A 22079-nucleotide genomic window follows, 5' to 3' on the forward strand; every position below is an offset into this window, starting at 1 on the left:
GGGTCTCACGTTCGGTTCGAGTCCTGTTTAGCGACTCTGGAGCTCAAAACGCGTCTAGAGTTTTGGCCGCTTCCACCGGTCTTCTGGCCCACTGCGGCACGGGGCCACAGGAGGGTAGGGAGGGCCCCGCTGCGAGGCCCGGGCCGGAAGGGAAGACAAGGGCGGCGGGCTCAGTGCGCGGTGTTAGCGACTAAGCCGCACTTAGGCACTGTATAGGGCCAAGTATTTGTAATGAGGTGTGTCATTAACGCCGTCTCCCCGTAAGGCTGGCGGGGCCACGCGGGCCACTTCTGAATCCTGAATCCTGCAGGACGAAGCAATTACTTTGTAACGCACCGACGACGATCGCGTCGCAAATTGCAGACAGTGTCAGCACGGGGCTGGTGGGTGACGAGTGGCGCGGACTCTGCCCCGTTTTGTAGTGTGCTGTGCGCTCCGCCCTACGCCGCTAGCCCGGCTTAAGCCCTGTCCCGGCCGGGCGAGTCCGGCTATTCCTATCCGAGGCCCCGTGCAGCGGATTACCGCGATACAGGACAATATTGCCCTTCACGTCCTGTCCCCCCCCCACCTCCCACCCCCACCCCGTCGCACGCCATTCTCCCTTCCATATTTTTCCAGCCCTTCGGAACCAATTCTCCTGCAAGGCTTCCTTTAATACGGTCGGGAGGGGCCGCGCTCGCTCACATTGACGTTGTGGTGTGCCATTTCCCTGCTGGCTGCCTGGCTCGCTCACAGTGGGCCAGAAGCCCAGTGGAGGTGGCCGAAACTCTAGACGTGTTTTGAGCTCCAGAGTCGCTTATGGACCTCGAACCGAACGTGTGACCCCACCAATGGATTGCTCTCCGAACGAGGAATCCATTGGTGGGGTCACACGTTCGGTTCGAGCCCTGCTGGCGACTCTGGAGCTCAAAACGCGTCTAGAGTTTTGTCCGCCTCCACCGGTCTTCTGGCCCACTGTGTAGCTGGCTCTGCAGAGGCGGGGCGTTGGCCGCCAATTTCGGGGGCTGTTCGCCGCTTCCATTTCAGGGAGCCGCTGGGGCTCGTCATTGCGATAATGCCGTTTGGCCAATTCTAACGGGACGGTAACGCGGCCATCAAGCCGACTGGAGAGGGAGAGAGAGCTGGAGCGTCAGCGGCAGGCGCGTCGCCGGAGCCGGCAGAGAGAGACCGGGTGTTGGTTCACCCCCTCCCCAGGAACCCAGAGGCAGCCTGGGCTACCCGGAAGGCTAACTTTGGGAACAGGCGGAAGGTGCGGGAAAACTCGTCCCGGAACCAAAACTGACGCGCCTAGCCAGCGACCGCCCTGGAGCGAGCGTGCAGCCTACTGGAGAGCCTACTGGAGAGCCTACTGGAGAGCCTACTGGAGAGCCTACTGGAGAGCCTACTAGAGAGCCTACTGGAGGGCCTACTGGAGAGCCTACTGGAGAGCCTTCTGGAGAGCCTTCTGGAGGGCCTACTGGAGAGCCTACTGGAGAGCCTACTGGAGAGCCTACTGGAGGGCCTACTGGAGAGCCTTCTGGAGAGCCCACTGGAGAGCATTCACTCGTTCCCGGAGGGCGCTTGCACTGCACTGCCCCGGGGAGTCGATCCCTGGAGTCTGAGGCCCCGCCCCCCGGAGGCCCAGGGGCCTGGAGGCCGACGGTGGCCTTGCCCTGGAGCCGGCTGGAACCGGCTGGAGCGGCCGTAGACTCCAGCAGATCTTATCGATTTGGCTCTCTTTCCTCGTTCTTCCATGATGAATTCCGGCAGCACCCGCCCGCTTTAAAAAAGGAAGTCTGGCCGTCTGACTTCGGCCAACAGGTGATCCCGGAATATTTTTCTTTCCGGTTGAAATAATCCCGCGAGTTGGCCGCCGCCTTTCGGCCACCGCCGCCCTTGTGATGCAAATTAGGTCCAGCATATTAGGGCTATCTGGGATAATATTGTCGCGCGACCCGCTTTCGCCCGTGTGTGTGTGTGTGTGTGTGTGTGTGTGTGTGTGTGTGTGTGTGTGTGTGTGTGTGTGTGTTGTGTTTTGATGGCGGAAAAGGGGTTAGAGAGAGAGAGAGAGAGAGAGAGAGAGAGAGAGGCGGGCGTTACAAATGTGTGAGTGAGCCTTTTGTCGCATTTGACCGCCGCGGCGATGCTTGGATTTATTTCTGGCGCGTTTTCGCCGCAAATTAACGATGTTGTTTCTCTTCGAATGCCGCAGTAATGCTTAACCCGGAGCGCGCTCACACGAGCGGCGCGAGCTTGTTTTGCCGAATAAAAATCAGCTCACCCTCGAGTTGGGAAAAACAAAGACACGGCCGAACGTGATGGTACACTGCTCTGCGCGGGTGTGTATGTCTTCTTTCTCTCTCTGTCGTGGCGGACCGAGGCGGACCGGGGCGGCTGGCTGTCTGCGACATCTGGGCGGCGGGGCGTAGGGGCGCGGGGGGCCGTCGGGGGACGGCGGGGCGGCAGCCAGCACGCAGAAAGTCGATTTCTCAAGCGACTTGGAGCTACTTTGGCGGCGCAGCGCGCATTGCACCGGGATGCAGGGCTGTTCGCTCCGTCTCTCTCGCACTCGCGGGGTGGCCCGGTGGCCCCCAGGGGTGCGAGAGAGACAAAGCGATGGCGCATTTCGGAATCAGCTCACGGCGCGCTCGCCGTGGCGCCTGGCCCTGCGTGCTCCGGCTGGCCAAAAGTCACCCAAACCCTTTCAAATAGTTAAATTTTGGCAGCACTTATCTGACCAACAGGGTGTTTTTTGTAAAAAAAACGAAAAAAACATTTTTTAAATTTTCTTTTTGTTTTGCTACGCTGTAGCCAAGCCAGCCGGGCGCCCCGCCGACAAGACGCACTTGTACGGGTTGGCCTAGCCAGCCTAGCCAGCTCGCCATGCCGGGCCGTGGCGGCATTGGGGCCGGGCCGTGACCCGGCGTGCGGTCTCTCTCGCACCCCCACGGCCCGTCCGGACGCCCCACGAGTGCGAGAGAGACAGAGATGACGCCGTTTGCTTTCCACGTTTCCCACCCTCACCTGAGTCTGATTAAAGTTCGCTTCGGCCAGGAATGTCTGACGTGTCTGCGCCGCGCCACGCCGCGCCATGTCCAGAAATCCAATCTCCCGCCAAATTTGGAATTCTCTCCCCAGTGTGACGACCGATATTGTTTCTCTTCATCACGGGACGCACGGAGGGGACACCTTTTGATTGGATGGAAATTTGGACTCAAAGTCCCACACGGTCTGCCTCGCGGCCCCGGCACTCCGGGCGGTGCACTGTGGACCAGAAGACCACGTCGATTATTTCACTGATTACCAGCGAGGCCCTGCCTGGCCCACACCCAAAAAAATGGCTACTTGGTTAAAAAAAAATTAACTTTTCTTGGTTTTAGCAAAAAAAAAAAATTCTTGATCCAATTTTTTTTTTTTGAACAAAGAAAATTTTTTTTGTGTCAAGATTTTTTTTACGAAAACCAAGAAAATTAAAAATCAAGAAACCATTTTATCTGGGTGCACTGTGCCGTGGGGACAGGTCCACGTCGAGGTAGGGCGATGGCCTTTTCGGCTCTCCCCTCGCGCAGCGTCTCCAGTAGACCGAGAGTCGCTTTCGTCGCTCTGTCTCTCTCGCGCCTGTACGGGACGCGCCATGAGTGCGAGAGAGACGGAGCGATGGAAACGACTGCCGCTTCGAATGCGCTCTTCGCGGCACGTCGCTCCGCGCTCCGCGTCGGCAACTTGGACAGGCGGCGCCGCGGCCGTGACTTGTTTAAGCCGTTGTCTGCTCTTTCCTGGAAGCGCTCGTCTCGGGCAGGTCAGATGGGGGGGGGGGGGGAGAAGATTCTCCACAGAAAGCTGGCTGGCTGTGCAGTGCGATGCAAATTGGGTTGTTCTGCTCGCATCAATCCGAGACTCCGTGGCCGCCTTGCGTCATGCTGGTCGCGTAGCGTAGCGCCGCGTAACCCTAGACGCGTTTTGAGCTCCAGAGTCGCTAAATGGGACTCGAACCGATCGTGTGACCCCACCAATGGATTGCTCGCCGAGCGAGGTACAGTCTATTACTCAGAAAGAATGAGTTTGTAAATTTTCCTGTATAATTTTTTTTTGGTAAGCTTATGCATGTTTAAAATGCGTTGTATTAAAAAGCTATTTGCTTTGTAAGGCCTGAAACAGATTGTGGGGTTCTGAGAGTGTTTACGGTGCACGCCTTACGTACGAACCTAGCTCGGCTGGGTTATGGGCCATGTCCCTGTCTCTCTCTCTGTCTGCCTTCCTCCCTGTCTTTCTATCTCTGCCTCTCTCTCTCTCTGTCTCTCTCTCTCTCTCTCTCTCTCTCTCTCTCTCTCTCTCTCTCTCTCTCTCTCTCACACACACACACTCACGGCGCGTCCCGTCGGGGTGCGGGCGAGAGGAAGAGAATGAGTCTGCTGGAGGCTAAGAGGGAGGTCGTGTCCTCTTGGCTTACACCTTTCTTCGTGTCGCCATTCATCCGTCCTTACGAGGCCGAGGCGGCTCGCCTTAGACCCCTTTTCCTCCTCCCCCCCTCTCTCTCTCTCCCTCTCTCTCTCGCTAACTCTGCCGAGAAATAGCTAGCGTTCACCCGTTCCCTTGTACTTTCTAAGTAGTTTGGGATTGGACACGTCGGACTTTGACTCAGCTTGAAAAAAAAAACGAAGCGAGCCCTTGGTGGAGATCGAATGAGCGTTCCCTTTCTATTTTTGTTGATACGGGAGCCTCCGCTGCGCCGTGCCCGCCGCGCCCCCCGTTCGTTTTGATCGCGTGCTTCGCGTGCTGCGTCTTCTTGACTGCTGTTCGTCCCGACACGTCGGGGCACGCGATCTAGGAGTGGTCCTTCCGAAGCTCTGTTTTGCCCCCTCCCCTTTTATCCTCCCCCTTTTTCTCCCCGGACGCCCCCCCCCTCTCTCTCTCTCTCTCTCTCTCTCTCTCTCCACTGGTGTAAAATTCATCAGGATTTCAATCAGGAAATTCCTGATTGGTCAATCAGGATATTTTCTGATTGGAAAATCCTGATGTATTTTCGCGCACCTCTGATTGATTATTTCTGATTGGTACCAGTTCTGATTGACTATTTCTGATTGTGTTTTTTTTCTGAGTGGACAGTTCTGATTGGTAAGACAACTTCAAACATCGGTAATATGACCGTGTCGGGGCACATTCAAAATTGATGATAACTTCTCTGGGGGGTCAAAACTGAGTCCGATCCAAATCTGAAGTCCGATTTTCGATAGCTCGTGATCAGGCCTCGATATGCTACTAAAGGTGATCCGATGTGTATGAAATTAAAATGCCCCTAGTCAAATCGGCTGAACATGTCACATACCAAATTTGAACCCGATACCGCAAATACTTTCCATTTTATAGGCATCTCTACTTTGACACCATCAAAATTTCCTGATGTTCTTTTCTGATTTCTGAGTGGCAATCAGCAATCAGAAAAGCAGTCAGAAATTGTCTGATTGCCAATCAGAAATCAAATATCAGGAAATTTCTGATTGGCACTCAGACGTCAGAAATCAGGAATTTTCTGATGTCGGTGCTCAATCAGGATTTTTTCTGATTGACAATCAGAAATCAGAAAGAATTCCTGATTGACAATCAGAAATCAGAAAATCAATCAGGAAAATCCTGATTTCTGATTGGAAATCAGAAATTCAATCAGAAAATCCTGATGGCATTTACACCAGTGCTCTCTCTCTCTCTCTCTCTCTCTCTCTCTCTCTCTCTCTCTCTCTCTCGTCCCCGTCCTGTCCGTGCGTTCGCCACTTGCCACTTACCGTCGCTCTGCCTCTCTCGCACCCGAGGGCACGCTCTGCGAGTGCGACAGAGACAGAGCGACGAAAACGACTCTCGGAATCATCCTGCCGCGGCGTAATGCCGGGCAAGGCCTTGGCTGACTGCTGAGGAGGAAAATTGGACCTTGGCGATGGCGAGGCGAGGCTGCACACTGATGTCTCTCTCGCACTCATGGGGCGTCCCCCGTAGGTGCGAGAGGGACAGGGCGGCGAAAACGACTCTCGGAATCAGTCTGCTGGGCGAGGCGAGGAGGAGTGAGTAGTTCGGCGGAGGCTTGTGGTGATTGAGCTAGCAAGACAGACGGATAGATAGGCAGACAGACAGACTGCACGATTGGCGCTGAATGGAATGCCTCGCGTTGGAAGCATAGTGTGGGACAAGGGGGGCTGACTCTCCCGAACCGTGTACGAAGTATTATATATTATAGGTATTATAGAGTATTATAGGTATTATTCCGAACATTTTATTTAGATAATTGTGTCGTTTTAAGTGGTTTTCCGTGTACCAAAGGTTTCCGAAATACGCAAGTTAGTTGAAAACAAGGATTCCGGCTTGCGCTCCTGAGCCTCAAAATACTACCGCGCATCTTTAAGAGCCTCAGCACCTTGTCATCAGCCTTAGCGCCATTTTCTTACTCTAACGATCCGTCTAAAAATCGCTGAACGCCTGTTCACCACAATTTTACAAAACTTTCTTATTTTGAACCCGAAACTGCACTAAATGTGCGGCATTTTTTGGTATTATGGATTATAGTATTATAGGTATTATACAAGTATTATAGGTCTGTGTACGAAGTATTATAGGAGTCAGCCCCCCTTGGTGTGGGATAATCGGAGCGTAGTCGAATGTCGTTAGGTTTTGCTCCCCTGTCTGTATGCTGACGTGTCTGTATGCTGACGTGTCTGTATGCTGACGTGTCTGTGTGCGCGCCAGCGTCTGTGTGTTGGGGGTTGGGGGTTGGGGTAGGTAATTCGATATGCACGCCGTGTTGCGAACCAATATCTTAATGTGCTTCTGGGTTTGGCTTGTCGTGCCGAAAGCCGTTTACGCTTCGGCAATGGACTTGTTGCCCGCCACGCCACCACCACGTCTGTCTGTCTGTCTGTCTGTCCGTCCGTCCGTCTGTCTGTCCGTGTGCCGTGTAGCGATGGGCCTATCAGCCTTTCATTTTCACACAGCGCCGGGCAGCGGGCCCGAGCGGGCCGCAGTGCTGGGATGGCCGGTCGCTCGGTCGATGTCTTGTATAACACGGGCTGGCGTGCCGGCGTGGGCGGGGCGGGGCGGGGCGGGTGGGGCGGGGCGGGGCGGGGCGCACGCCATCATGTCTGAGATTACTCTGGCGGTGGCCTTGCGGTGTGCCTTCCTTGGGTCGGCGGAAGGATGCGCCCAGAAAGAGCGACGAGGGGAAGACAGACTGTCAATGAGGCGGGGCGGACGGACGGACAGACAGACATACAGACAGACAGACGCCTGCAAACTCTCCCCTTAACGGCCGCCGTAGCACCTCGATGCACTCCGTGCCGATATGAGAGTGTTGTTGTTGTTGTTGGCGAACCATCACTGGAAGCACACAGTTGTGCCTAACGTAACACGGTGCCTGTCCTTGGGTTGGGCCTGGGCTTGGGCCTGGCTGGGCCCCGTGGGGGCGGCAGCGGGCTGGCGGCCGGGGGTGGGGGCGGCGGCGGCGGAGAGGGTGTTTGCGTGACCGCGTGTAGGGACGCATATTTATATGGAGCGTGTTGTGCGGGCCCGCGGCCCGCGGTACAGACACCGTCAAAAGTAAATATTTGGCGCTACCGGGGCCCAATCTACGCGGCTCGGCCAGGCCCGGCTCGGTCCGGCTCGGCTCGGCTCGCTGAGAGGGTATCTGATTGAAACGTTAGGACGGGACGGGAGGAAACCCCTTCCATCCCATCTCGGCGGGTTGGACGCAGCGAACCGTGCCGCGCCCTCCTTGAGTGACATTTGGCTGCAATATCGCGTTTTATTGTCTTGTTGTTGTTGTTGTTGTTGTTGTTTGGCGCGCACCGTTTTTTCCCGCCTGGCGCGCTGGAGCAAGCTTATAGCGTGGCGCCCCGTGACCGCGCACTCTAAATGCCTTACGGTGAAAGGCTGCACAGACGTATTGTTATGAGGAAATTTCATCCTCAATACAAAAGAAATTCGGCAAAAAAAAACCAAAAGGTGCAAAGAATTCTCAAAGCTAAGAGATTTTACCATGATGTAAAGAAATTTCACTTAAACGCTTTGAGAGTGTGCCCCACGGCTGTGCCCCACGGCTGTGCCCCACGGCTGTGCCCCACGGCTGTGCCCCACGGCTGTGCCCCACGGTTGTGCCCCATGTCCGCGGCCGCCGCGGCGTCACTACACCACAAGGAGATACCCCCGGGCCCAGAGGCCGCGTGCCCGCGTGGCCTTTACACCGGCGGCCGCGCTGTGGCTGCAAAGCCCTGCACAGCACTGCAAAGTGGCTCTACACTGGAAGAGGAGGGGGTAGGGGGGCTTTTGTCTGTGCCAGAATGGGCGAGATAGTGCTGGATATGATTGTACTCCCTCTAGCCCCCTCACCCCCTAAAAAGCGAAATTGAAAAAAAAATGATAAGTGAGACAGGAACATGTCGATCGGTCAAATGGGTTTTGGTTCCAGATCGAATGGATTATAAGCATCGGATGGTAATTTCATGTCCTCACCCTTAGAACCTTACGAAGTATTTTGAGCATACATACGTACAAACTAATTGTTATACGAAGAAATAGTTCGTAAATTACGAAGTATTTTGTTTGTAAGCTTATGTATGCTCAAAATACTTTGTTCTAACAAAGTGCTTTGCTTTGTAACGCCTGAAATAGTTTGTATGGTTTCCTCAGTGCTAACTACACTAGTGTTTTTTTTTTTTGTGGTGGGTTTTCGAGGCGAATAACGTTACCAAAATGGTGCTTTGTGAGCTTGGTGTGGCATTGGCGTGCCGAAGACTGCGATTCGATGAAGTCGATTCTGCGAGAAGTCCCCTCACAGTGCCGTGGACCGCTCCGGGCGAGCCGAGGCAGCGGCCAGTGGGATGAATTATTGGTCATGCCCAGTGGCGTAGCATCGCATCGCGTCGCGTAGCATCGCGTCGCGCAGCATGGCGCATTGTGTGGTCGACCCCGGGCATCGACCTGGCTGCACTGAAAAAAAAGTCTAGTAACGATAACCAGAATCCTGGTACCAAATACCAGACTGTCTGATAGAATATAACTCAACTAGAATTCTGGTAAAAAATACTAAACTGTCTAGTTGGCCTCAGTCTAGTAAACCGTACCAGATTTATAGTTATCCTCACAATGCCGCCAGGTCCCCTTCTGGTAGTTTTTACCAAACATCCTGGTTAGTTAATGTGCTTACAAAACTGAAGTAAGAAGTCCAAATTTAATAAAATATTTTTTCGTAGTGATGAAACCTGATGTGACGTCGATTTCGTTAACGAACAACCTCTGAATTGTTTTTTTCCCTCCTCCTCCTCTCCTCCGGATTCGAACCGGGATCTCACACTTGTGAGACGGGCACGTTACCACTGCGCCACCACGTCGCCTGTGGGTCGAGGGGATCCCCACCAGGTGACTCTCTACGTGTCTGGCTCAGGGAAATACTCCCAGTGTTTCTTTCGGATTTAAGACTCCGAAAATAACGAAACCGGTTGCAGTTTACTTTTTGACACCCGAACATTTCAATTGAAACGAATATTTCGAAGTTTTACGTATGGTGCCAATTACGGAACAGTCTGGTAAAATTAACCAGGATTATTAACCAGACACCTGGTAAATGTCACAACACCCGATCTGGTTACTGCAACTGATCATCTGGTGAGAGTTACTAGGATTCTCGTATGAGTAACTAGTACTCGTTTAACTAGGATTGGTCTGGTACTTTTAACCAGACTTTTTTCTCAGTGTGCCAGCTCGCCAGCCCCGCCGGCGGTGGTGGCACATGTCCAGGCCGCGGATATAGGCAAAAGGAAGCACTCTGCCGCCGGCAGCCAGGCCGAGCTGTCAACCCGCCCGCGATCCCTCCTGAATAACTTTGCAGCGACCAGACAGTGCTCTCCGGTTATCAGGGACCGTCCGTAAAGCAGGTGTCTCTCTCGCACCTCTGCGGTCGGCGGCACCAGAGGGGGGCGCCGCGCCAGAGAGAGAGAGAGAGAGAGAGAGAGAGAGAGAGAGAGAGAGAGAGAGAGAGAGAGAGAGAGAGAGAGAGAGAGAGAAGGCGCGAGACCGTCCGGGCCGCTGGAGCGCGCTGGAGTTTGCGCGGCCAAAGTCCCCGGCCGCATGGCGCCGCATAGCGCCAGACTAGTCCGCGGGTTTGGTTTATTTTGCAGTGCACGCGCCGCCGCGTCTGTCAGCAAGTCTGGAGGGACGTCTGCCCCGCCGGCGCGCACCGCGATGGACGCGGCCAGAGAGAGAGAGAGAGAGAGAGACTGAGAATGAGTGACAGATAAAGAGAGAGACGCAGACAGATGCACATTGTCGAGTGGCAGCGTCCGGATTTCTGACTCGCAAACACGCTCCCGAATGGTAAAGCTCGCCATTGTGGACGAGACCACACACACACACACACACACACACGCACACACACACGCGAACACGCACAGAATGAGGGATAGAGAAAACAAAATGCAGACGAGGCGGTGGCTGCGTCGCGCCGTGTATGTGTTGTCACAGTGTGCCAATCAGGTGTACCTCCTCGGGGCTCTGTGCGTCACGGCGCCACACGGCGCAACATCACAGCGCGCGCCCCCCTAATGGAGTCACCGCCCCGCCCCGCTGCGGTCGAGGTGGCGCCCCTTGGAGCTGGAGGAGGCCCTCGACTCGACGCTGACCAAAACGCGTCCTTGGAGGGCGGTATCGCCGTGCTCCAGCTCCTGGCTGGCTCCTCGTGCAGACTGATTCGTCGCGCTGTCTCTGTCGCACCCGCACGCGGCACGCCCCGTGAGTGCGAGAGAGACAGCTGCTGACAGTGCTGACGTCACCTGGTGGTGCCGCCATTGGCCCCGTCCCGTTTCCGACCTGCCGCCCCGCCGCCCCACGCCCCAGTCAGTCCCGCCGCGCCGCTGCGCCACTGCCGGGTTATCATCGCCGTCATGATGGGAATATCGCTTGGCCTCCAAGTTCGGCAGGGCGGCGCCAGTGGCGCCAGCAGCGCCGGGGGAATTTGGCCACGTTGACGGGGCAGTTAGAACTGCCTCGGACGCTTCAAGGTTCGCCCATTATTGCCATCTGGTCTCCTCTCTCTCGCTCTCTCTCGTTTGACCGCCTGCCTTTGCACTGTCGAAAGGGCACTCACAGTGACAAAAACATCGTAGGGCACTTGTGTGTTTGCGACACTGCAACGGTAGTCCAGTTGGTTAGGTCATTACCTAGTCACAAGTGCGCTGAGAGGCTGGCAATGCCCCGTTTGGTTATGGATGGCGGGTGAGGATTTTTGCCGGGGTGGGGCGCGGGGCCATGGCGCCCTGGTCGTCATGGTTCACATCCTCCACGCCGCCCCCGCGGCCCCCGCCGCCCCCACCGGGGCCCCGCAAGCCCTCATCCCGCTTTGACGACTTTAGGGGGGCCCAGACTGAATTTATCTTTTATCGCATGCTTGCCGGGACAAAGCAATATGGGCCGCTTTTGTGTGGCGAACTAACAGACAGACGGACGGACGGACGGACGGACGGACAGACAGACAGACAGACAGACGCACGGACATAGGCTGGCTGGCGGACAGACAGACAGACAGACAGACACGTGGACAGACTGGCGGACAGACGGACCTACAGTGTGGAAACATTCATTTCGGCGAGGAGCGTGTCGGCAAAGAACGACCACTTGCAGTGCCTCGGATTTGCTTCAATCAGGGCGGTATTGGGAGCAAACACAGGTGGAGGAAGTGTGTGTGTGTGCGTGTGTGTGTGAGCATATGTGAGCGTAGGTGTGTGCGTATGTGTTTACACGTGTCCAACGTTTCCTCGTTTCGCCATCTGCATGTTTTCCGACGGATGAAAAATGAAGAGTTTGGCTGGCGGCGGGGCTGGCGGGGCTCGCGGGGCTCGCGGCTTGCAGGGGGGCGTTGCTGATGATGGCCATCGAGGGGCCATCTACTGCGTGCATCCCTTTTTTTTTTCGCCTGGCAGTATGTTTATCTGTCTAACTTTTTTTTCGATGGCAGCCATTCAAAGAATCCCATCTGCGGACTTTGATATGGACGTGGCAACCCCAGGACGAATTGGGTTATGACGTCACAATTGGCGGACTGGATTTTATTGTGCATCTGTCAATGATTTTTTCTCGTTTGATGTCCATTCTTTTTTTTGTGTTTGGTTGGGAAAGTTGGCTGGGCGTTGTACGGGCCATGGCGGTTTCCGAAGGCGGCCGTGGTTCGAGCGAGGGTTCGAGTCCCCCCGGCGGCGCGCCGCATTTTCTCGCCTCCTCGCTCGTCGCTTCGCTTCCCCGAGATTTAGGCCGGCTCCTTATTGGCGTGGTTACGAGGCAAACATCGTTCTGCAGAAGCCGAAGCGTCCGCCCCGACGGCCTGAAGCCAAGCCCGAAGCCAAGCCCGAAGCCAAGCCCGAAGCCAAGCCCGAAGCCAAGCCTGTCTGTCCGGCATTACCAGTCAGCCAACTATCTTTGTAACGTGGCGGCGCACTATAAAAGTCGTAGATCGAGGGGTCTTCACCTTCACCACTGATAAATGTTGAATGCACATTATGGAGAAAATACTCAATGTTACGGTGGTGCAACTGATACCAGGGTTCTTTGAAAAGATAATTTATCATTTTGATAGATTTGTTTTGTATTATGGAGAAAGTCTCCACCATAGTGTTGGTTCAGTCTCGTGCCGTAAAGCATTCACAGTGGGTAGCCGGCGTGAAGAGCGAGAGCAACAAACGCTCCGGCCGGGTATTCGAACCCGGGCTTTTTGGCTGTGAACCAGGCGGAGCGGCCGGCCTAAAGTGCGCGCTTAATCCACGGGCTCTGCTCGGCTCTGGGGCGGGACGTCGGGACGTCGACGTTGGGACTCTGCGCTGGGGCGGGGCGGGGTGGGGCGGGGCGGCCGCAGAGGGCTGCCTCCCGCCGGCCCGACTAGCTGGAGCTGCAGTGCACTCTGAAAAGTCTGCAAAGCCTTGATAACTATACAAAGACTTGTTTACAGTGCCACGAATTCTGATCTTGTCCTTTTCTCTCTGTTGCAGGGGTTTCGGCAAGCAAGGCTTCCAGTGCCAAGGTAAGACACCGCCACGCCGTCCGGAGAGCAATCCATTGGTGGGGTCGCACGTTCGGTTCGAGTCCCATTTAGCGACTCTGGAGCTCGAAACGCGTCAAGAGTTTTGGCCGCCTCCGCCGGTCTCCTGGCCCACTGTGCGGCGGGCCGCCATGGACAGTCCGCGCTCGGTGCTTCGTGGGGCTCTACTCGACGCCATGCTCCACCGCCTTTGTGCCTGCCTGTACAAAGGGCCGCCAGCCCTTACGGTGTGGCCCCGGCCTGGCCCCCGGGAAAGATGCATGAGGCCGAAGGTTCGAGACTTGGATCCAGATTTTGGGGCTGGCTCCTGTCATCTTTAAGCTTGCATGAGAGCCGCGCAGTTGCTCTACAGGAGGGGGCGGGGGGAATTTTAAATACAAGCCCCGCTGGGGCCCCGGTCGGGGGACGGGGTGATTTTGCGAAGTATTAAATTGAGTGAAGATGGCATCTACGGACCCAACTGCCGGGCCACACGGTGCCGGGCCGTGGGAGCGGGCTAGGACCGCCAGGCGCCGCCAGGCCGCTACCCTGCCCTTGGCTTACCTGTGGTGTAAATTCTCATCGGAGGAAGACCTCCACCCCCCCCCCTCTCCTTCCCGCCACCTGCTCGTGACGGGGCGGCGCCGCGGAGTTTCGACTCGGTTCACTTACTCGCCGAAGAATATCATTGGTATTGGAATTTTTGAAATAGCTGGAGCGGGACTCTGGAGCTCAAAACGCGTCTAGAGTTTTGGCCCCCAGCGCCGGTCTTCTGACCCACTGTGCTCCGTCCGGGGTGCCTCTGCCTGAACCCCGCTTGGCGTCTGACACGGAACTGCCCCACCTACCTCACACCAGTCTTACTTTCTCATATTTTTTTTCAGGGAGTGGGAGGGGAAGGGGTCGGGAAGCGCACTGTTTCCACGCTCGAATCATCAAATTTTCATCCTGAGACTGGGCGCGCCTCCATACAGGCGAGCGCACACACACTCGGACACACACACTCGCTCTCTCTCTCTCTCTCTCTCTCTCTCTCTCTCTCTCTCTCTCTCTCTCTCTCTCTCTCTCTCTCTCTCTCTCTCTCTCTCAGACACACACACAGACGCGCACACTTACTCAACACACGACGCGGGGCGCGGCGGGGCGCGGGAGGTCTGAATTATTCCTCCGGTGTGTCAGTGCCGGGAGTGCTCGGGGACCGTCGCTAAACGGGGTGGATAAGGAAAGTCTGCCTTGCCTGCCCAGCCCTGCCCTGCCGCCTCCATTCCAACCGATTCGATCGCGTGTGAGCCGATGATTGGGTTAACTAGAATGACCTTCCCTGGGGGGGCTGCCTCCGCTTCCAGCCGTGGTGTGTGTGTGTCTGTCTGTCTGTCTGTCTGTCTGTCTGTCTGTCTGTCCGTCTGTCTGTCCGTCCCTCAGTGCGATGTGCGTGAGAGCGGCAGTGTGTCCGAGAACGCGTAGGTCTGAGTGCCCGTGTGTGTGTGAGTGTGGGAGGGAGTGAGAGACTTCCTTTGCATGACAGAGAAAGGCACCCCGCCCGCATATCTATCGTCGCACCTTGGTCCCCTCTGCGCGTGACTTGTGCGTGAGGCAGGCGGGGCGGGCGGTCGTCTCTGTCGCGCCCCTCAGGGACGCCCCGCGCCCCGCCCCACAGTGGGCCAGAAGACCGGTGAGGCGGCCAAAATCCTAGACGCGTTTTGAGCTCCAGGGTCGCTAAACAGGGCTCGAAGCGAACGTGTGACCCCACCAATGGATTCCTCGTTCGGAGAGCAGTCCATTGGTGTGGTCATACGTTCGGTTCGAGTCCCGTTTAGCGACTCTGGAGCTCAAAACGCGTCTAGAGTTTTGGCCGCCCCCACCGGCCTTGTGGCCCACTGTGCGCCCCGCGCGTGCGACGGAGATGCCTGGCCCCTTGAGACCGAGGCGGCCCGACGCGGCCCGAGGCTGCAGACTGATTCCGAGAGTCGTTTTCGTCGCTCGATCTCCCTACCTACCCCGTGAGTGCGAGAGAGACGGGGCGACGACTCTCGGAATGAGTCTGCAGGCGGTGGAGGGCGATGGAGGGCGGTGGGGAGGATCAAGGCGGACGACTGGATTCCGGGTCGAGGACGGCGGCCTACTTGACGGCCTAGGCGGACCTCGACGAGGACGACGTCGACTCGATAACGCGGACGTCGGCGTCCTCATCGAAAAGGAGATGTCGGCCGAGCCTCTGCGAAGTGAGGGGGAAGGGGGGGGGGCGGAGAGCGCAGCCGCAGAGCAGAGGGAGAAGAAGAGGAAATGTAGACGAAGACGAGGTCGCGCGGGGCGGGGCGGGGCGGGGCGGGGCGGGGCGGACGCCGAGGTGACTCGGTGCTCTCTGCTGCCTGCCCCTTACCCGAGGGCCTTTAGCTTCTACCGTGTTTTCCTTTTCTAATTCGCCCTGCCCTTTTTTGCCGTCGGTTCAGCGCTCCTGGCGCGGCGTGGCGCCATAAGACGGCTTCAACTTGAGCCGTGTGGAATTTAACGCTCGAGTTTGTTGCGTCGGCGGGGCGGGGCGGGGCGGGGGCGTCGGGCCATTGCCGCCTGGGGACTCTACCCCCACGGGGGCCCTGGTGGCCGCTCCGCCGGCGCTGGAGCAGTCAAAGTTGTCTGAAAGTTTAGATGAGGGGCTGCAAATTAGGCCAAGCATGGGCACCGAGCATGGCGACCAAGGCACGGGCACCAACCGCGCGGCCACCATGGCCTCGTGGTCCTCGTGGTGCATGGGGGACTTGCGCGTCGACGCCCGCGTCCACTCGTGGTCCGCCAAGTCCACGAGGTGTTCGGCGAGCTCGGAGTGCAAAGTGCCCCGCCACTCTGCGGCGCCGCAGTGCCTTGGGGGCGCCCCGGGGGGCCGCCGAACTCGCCGTGCTGTCCTGCCGCCCCCGAAGCAACATGTGTCTCCGCCACGACTCAATCCTGCTCCCCTTCCTGGCCGCGCCACTGGCTGAGGTTAGCCGGGGCCGGCCCGGATGCAGAGACTCTATGCTTTGCTAGGCTCCGACGCGCGGTGCGCAGTGCTTCTTTTGTGCGCGTCTCTCTCTCTCTAATTCTCTATCTCCCTCCCCCCTCTTTTGTCCTGGTCGGTTCGCCGTGCTTCCTTGCCTCCTCCCCGCGAGCAGGAAATGTTGAAAATACCTGAGGTCACGCCCCGCCCCGCCCCGCCCCGCCCCGCCCCGCCCCGCCCGACTCAGGGCTGCGCTCGCTCCGCTCCCCGGACGGGATGCCTGCTCGCGAAACAGTCGAAATGCTTTTGGCCGCTTTGTGCTGTGGCCGCTTTCATTTGGGGTTCCTGCTTCCCGACGCGGGGCGCGCCGAGGAAGGTCGAGGTTTTGTGTGGCCAAGTGGCGCGCGGACTGCAACACGGAGGAGGAGATGCAGGGATCGTCATCTTGGCGGAGCGGCCGAGTCTCGCGCACCGCGGCGCACAGTGGGCCAGAAGACCGGTGGAGGCGGCCCAAAATCTAGACGCGTTTTAAGCTCCAGAGTCGCTAAATGGGACTCGAACCGAACGTGTGACCCCACCAATGGATTCCTCGTTCGGAGAGCAATCCATTGGTGGGGTCACACGTTCGGTTCGAGTGTCCTATTTTGCGACTCAGGAGCTCAAAACGCTTCCAGGATTTCGACCGCCTCCACCGGTCTGCTGGCCCACTGTGCGCCGCCTTACTGCTTCGCTGCCTCCGCCCGTGTGTGCGGACTGTGCTTTTTCTCGGCGACGTCCTGAGAGACATGTCCTTGTTCTTGTCGCGTGCGCGTCTCGTGCGTCTGCCCCGCGTTCTTTGCTCGTCTGCCGCCGCGCGCTGCCGCCTCGTGTTCAACTTGCAAGTTGGTCTCCGTGCACCTCCGCTAACGAGTTGACCCGCGCTGAGAAGGAATCTCTTTTTGTGTAGACATGGGCACTGTCAGAGGCATTCGGAAAGGACTCCCTGCTTTAACGAAGACGGCGAGTGAGCACTGGAAATAACGAATCGACCATGGAGGGAAAAATAAAAAAGAACTTTGGATGGCACTTCAGCAACAGTGTAGAAAAAATGAAGCTAAATAATTGTGTTTTTCTGAATTTATATTTTTTGTCGCGGTGGAAATCACTCCCGCCGTATAAAAACGATTGTGGATTACGATCTCTGGAGAGCGGCAAAAAGGAGAGACGATAAAGTTTTGGAGATGAGCTGAGGGGCGGGGCGGGGCGCACCTTCTCATGACACGCCGACGTCTTGCTTTGCCTGTCGTTGACGCTCCGCCTGAACAAAAGAGTAGCCCGCAGCGACCTCATCCTCCACCCCGCTCTCTCTCTCTCTCTCTCTCTCTCTCTCTCTCTCTCCCTCCCCCCGTCATCTTTCGCCTCTTCTTCCCACCCCTTCGTCCCCCTCCACTCCATCCCGTTCGACAGGGAGGGGGCAACCCATCTACAAGCCGCCACGGATGCCTGGGGCGCTGTGCACAGCCTCGTGGGGACAGAGAGTACGAGGAAAAAAGAGGAGTCTATTCCATCTTGTCAATATGGCGCGCGCGGGCCCGGCGCGCCGGCCCGGCGCGCCGGCGCAGTATTTTATATTTGTGTTTCTATTTTCATTTTGGCGACGCGAGGGAGCCAACCTTCCATTCCCTTCCATTGACACGCAAATGCGGGGGGAAGGAACGCACGTGATCGCTCTCCCAATCGGCCAGAACTAGAAACGCTTTTCGAAGCTTTATTTTTTCTCACTTTATTTTTGCGCTGCTGAGTTTCTCTTTGAAAGAAAGAGAAGAGGCACCCTGCACAAGGCTTATGCAGCTCGGCGCCGCATATTTCTGCATTCGACAGTCTGCAGACTGATTCCGAGGGTCGTTTTCGTCGCTCTGTCTCTCTCGCACTCACGGGGCGTCCCGTATGGGTGCGAGAGAGGCAGCGCGACGAAAGCGACTCTCGGAGTCAGGCTGCTGGCGGTCGAGAGTGTTATCGCTCTCATTCCGTTGGCTGGAGGACGCGGTCGAGTGCACTGTCTGTCAAGGGCCGGGGGCGGCCGGGCCGGGGCTGAATCGTCGACTTGGCGGCCTTGGCGCCTTGACGCGGCGCACCTACTTCTTCAGTCCCCTTTTTCGCTCGCCGTGCCTTGCACGTTGTTCCTGTTTTTCTTTTTATATTTTGCAATTTTTGTCTTTCTTTCTTTCTTTTTTTTTTCGTTTTGTGGTTTGTCGGGGCACAGCCTCGACGCGGCAGTGTGGCGGGCGACCGTGTATTAGTACGGGATCAGCTAATAGCGAGCCAATTAGCAACTCCAACGCAGCTCTGTGTGCGAAAGCACACACACTCACACACACACTCACACACACAAACACGTGTGGATGCTGATTGGCACAGCGCCAGCAGTCCGTTTCCAGACGCAGATTTGGCATGCAAATTTTCCGCCGAACCATTCCATGCCATTCCATTCGCAGTCCGCGCCACTGTCTGTCGTTTTGGCCGCTCTTGCGCTCGGCGTTCGTTTGGGGAAAGCGCCCGCCCGCACAGTGTGCCAGAAGACCGGTGGAGGCGGTCGAAATCCCGGACGCGCTTTGAGCTCCAGAGTCGCTAAATGGGACTCGAACCGAGCGTGAGACCCCACCAATGGATTGCTCTTGAAACGAGGATTCCGTTGGTGGGGTCACACGCTCGCTTCGAGTCCCATTTAGCGACTCTGGAACTCAAAACGCGTCCGGGATTTCGACCACCTCCACCGGTCTTCTGACCCACTGTGCGCCGTCCCGGGAAAACAAGGAAGTCTCCGGCAGAGAGGATGCTGGTAATCATTGCGCGGGCCCCATGGACGCGGTCGCGCACGAGCGCACGCGGGCGGAGGAGAAGAAGACCGCCAAGTTGGGGGCGGAGGCAACCGGAGGCACGTCAGCGGCTTGAATGGGATATTCGGTTGTGCCGTATCTCTGGGGCGCCCTTCGCTCACCGCCCCCGCCTTCCCCCTCCCCTTTTGTCTTCCCCGCTCCCCCCTTCGCCGCCCCTGGCCGGCTTTGCGCCCTCCGCAAATAGACAACGAGGAGATATTAAAAGTGTGTTGCACGCCGTGTTGCACGCCGTGTTGCACGCGCGCCCCGCCTCGCCGGGGGTCGTCCGTAAACGGCGTGCGAGATTGGCCGGGGGCGTGTGGAGCCGCCCCGCCCGGGCCCCGCCCGGCCCCCGGCCCCGCCAGGCCCCGCCAGGCCCCCGCCGCCAGGCCCCGCCAGGCCCCGCCAGGCCCCGCCAGGCCCCGCCAGGCCCCGCCAGGCCCCGCCAGGCCCCGCCAGGCCCCGCCAGGCCCGCCAGCCCGCCAGGCCCCGCCAGGCCCCGCCAGGCCCGCCAGGCCCCGCCAGGCCCCGCCAGGCCCCGCCAGGCCCCGCCAGGCCCCGCCAGGCCCCGCCAGGCCCCGCCAGGCCCCGCCAGGCCCCGCCAGGCCCCGCCAGCCCCGCCAGGCCCCGCCAGGCCCCGCCAGGCCCCGCCAGGCCCCGCCAGGCCCCGCCAGGCCCGCCCGCCCCGCCACGCCCCGCCAGGCCCCGCCAGGCCCCGCGCCGCGGGTTTGCGTAACTAACCTGCCCTTGCCTCGGCCGTCTTTAATGCACTTATGATTAAGGGCTCGTCCCTCGGGGCCCTGCGCTGGCCAGGGCCTGACGGGGCAGAGAGGCGGCGCTGTCCGGGCCGGTACATGCGGGTTACGGTTACGGTGGGCCGAGCGTGGAGAAAAGGACCAGTTCGGGGAGCTGGACGCGGTCACTGTAAAAAATTCCGTACTTTTGTACGGAAATGGTACAGAAAAATATAGTACGGAGGTACGAAGAAAAGTACGGAACGTTCCGTACTTGCTCCATATGACCCCATGTAAATGGGTACGGAAAAAAGGTACGGAACGTTCCGTAGTTGGCAAGTACGGACGGTCCAGGCAAATTATTGACCAGACATGTTCCGTACTTTTTCCGTACTTTTTTCTCACAGTGGTCGAAGCGGAGCAGCGCAGCCGAGTCGTGTTGCGGGTTTAGGAGGAAGGACTGAGGAAGCTCGAAAAAACGAGAACTCTGCGGAGAAGTCTATCCGCCTCCTCTTCCACTGTCAAGAGTAAAAAATCTTGGAAATGATCAGAGAACTTGATTTTGTGTGAGATTATGACAGGTAGTAGCACAAATTTTGACCCTTTTAAAAACGAAGCCGCCGGAGCTTTGGATGGCACTTTCCGGGATCGTGTAACTTGGGTATTTTTAACAGTGGCGCTGTTTTGTTTTGTAATGCCTCTTCCCTCACAGCGCGTACTTTGGCGAAGCTGACCTCGCCCTTGCGACCCGCCCTCGCCCTTGCTGCGGCCCCTCCGGCGTGGCTTCTTCGTGTTTCATCCGAAACCAAACACGCTGGTTGCTCCGCTTGTCCGCCCTCGCCTCGCACAGTGGATTTGCCAGAGGGCCGGTCCAAATCCCAGACGCGTTTTTAGCTCCAGAGTCGTTGAACAGGACTCGAACCAAACGTGTGACCCCACCAATGGATTCCTCGTTCGGAGAGCAATCCATTGGTGGGGTCACACGTTCGGGTAGAGTCTCATTTAGCGACTCTGGAGCTCAAGACGCGTTCGGGGTTTTGACCGCCTCCCCTCGCAGCACAGCACTAGCAGTGTAGGCGACTGGCTCGGCGGAAAGTAAACCCGCTCCGTTTTTCCTGTGCCGTGGCGCCGTGGTCCGGACGGAGTTGAGTTTCCATTTTTCCCTTCTCGACGTTTTCGGAATATTACCGCCAAGCTGCCTGCCTGCTGACGGCGCTGGCGGGGCTGGCGGGGCGCGCGGAGGGCGGCCGCCAACCCTCGACTCGACTTAGGCCCTGCCTCGGAGGACTGGAGGACGCCGCCCGAGGCACGGCGCGGCACGGCGCGGCACTGTTGCTGTGCCTGATAAGGCATAAGGTGGGCGCTGCGGCGCTGCGTGGCGCTGCAGCTGTTGCCATACTTGCCCATTGTAGTTTCCCCGGCGGCACCACTCTGTAAAAAAACAGGTCTCTGTGAATACTCACCCCCAACTAATTTAGCACTTTGTCATGCAGCGCAGCTTACGTAAGTTTACGAGCGTGCCGAAGCTACGCCCGCAATTTAATGCGTGATGGCATCTTGTGTGCAAGCTCACGTTGAAGTGTGCTTAGTACAACACAACCAACCGGTTAGCAGTGTGTTGGCGTGTTCCGGAGCGACCCGGGGCGACGACAAGGAGAAGGAGCCCTTAGAGTGGCGCGGGCGCACTTCCCTTGGCGGTGCACTGGAGAGTCCTGGAATCGCCTGGAACGCTGGAGTCCAGTGCACTCCAGGACGCTAGCGCAGCCGCATCGGCAGGGTGGAAAGGGGGGGGGGAGAGGCTTGAAACGGGGTGGAAATTAAAGTGGCGGGTGATTATCGAAAAGTGGGGTGGCCAAGGAGGGCGAGGTTAGTAATTTAGCGGCGGCCCCCGGGGCGTCCTGGAGCGGCGTCCTGGAGCGGCGTCCTGGAGCGGAGCCTACAGGCCGCCCACTCCATGCCGCCGGATGCCCCCCTCCCCCTCCCCCTCCCCCTCCCCTCCCCCTCCCCATGCCACTCCAGGCCGCACGGCATCGACCACGGGAGCGCAGACGCCACGGTCCATAGGACCATCCTGCATTCATCCGTGGCGTGGCGTGGCGTGGCGTGCCGCGGGGCTGCGATGCACGGAGCAGACAGGCGGTGCACTGTCAACGCTCGAGGCGGGGGAGAAAATGGCAATACTCCTTTGGCGGCGGATTCAAACTCGATTTCCTTTAGAGGGACCGAGTCATTATTCTCGCTGGCTTGACGTCTGCTTGTTTGTCCGTATCGGTTTGTGGACTTGATCGGCTCCGCGGATGATTCGAAGGAATGGAAAAATGTAGTATTTTTTCTGTCGAGTATTTTTTTTTTAAATATAAGAGGCAATGGTGTGGTGACGCAATGAGTTTTGTGTATTTTAAAACAACTGTTGTCAGAACCTTTCGGTCGTTTTAAAATTGCCTCGAGAACTCTGTTGTTTTTTCCTTTTCTCCAGTCGTAGTTATTGTTTTCCCGGTGAT

The 22079-nt window shown here is 57.6% G+C and overlaps 1 protein-coding gene across 5 annotated transcripts in view; it reads left to right on the forward strand.

Annotated features, from left to right (window-relative positions):
- The window catches only part of LOC117651929 (protein kinase C, brain isozyme), a 75529-nt gene that overhangs the window by 36049 nt on the left and 17401 nt on the right, over positions 1–22079 (forward strand). For all 5 annotated transcript variants that reach the window (XM_034396538.1, XM_034396540.1, XM_034396537.1 and 2 more), the window contains exon 2: positions 12990–13021. In XM_034396538.1, coding sequence (XP_034252429.1) covers positions 12990–13021 — 32 coding nt within the window. The remainder of the gene's footprint in view (positions 1–12989; positions 13022–22079) is intronic.

Source organism: Thrips palmi, unplaced genomic scaffold (genome assembly GCF_012932325.1).
Source record: "Thrips palmi isolate BJ-2018 unplaced genomic scaffold, TpBJ-2018v1 HiC_scaffold_6, whole genome shotgun sequence".
NCBI lineage: Eukaryota > Metazoa > Arthropoda > Insecta > Thysanoptera > Thripidae > Thrips > Thrips palmi.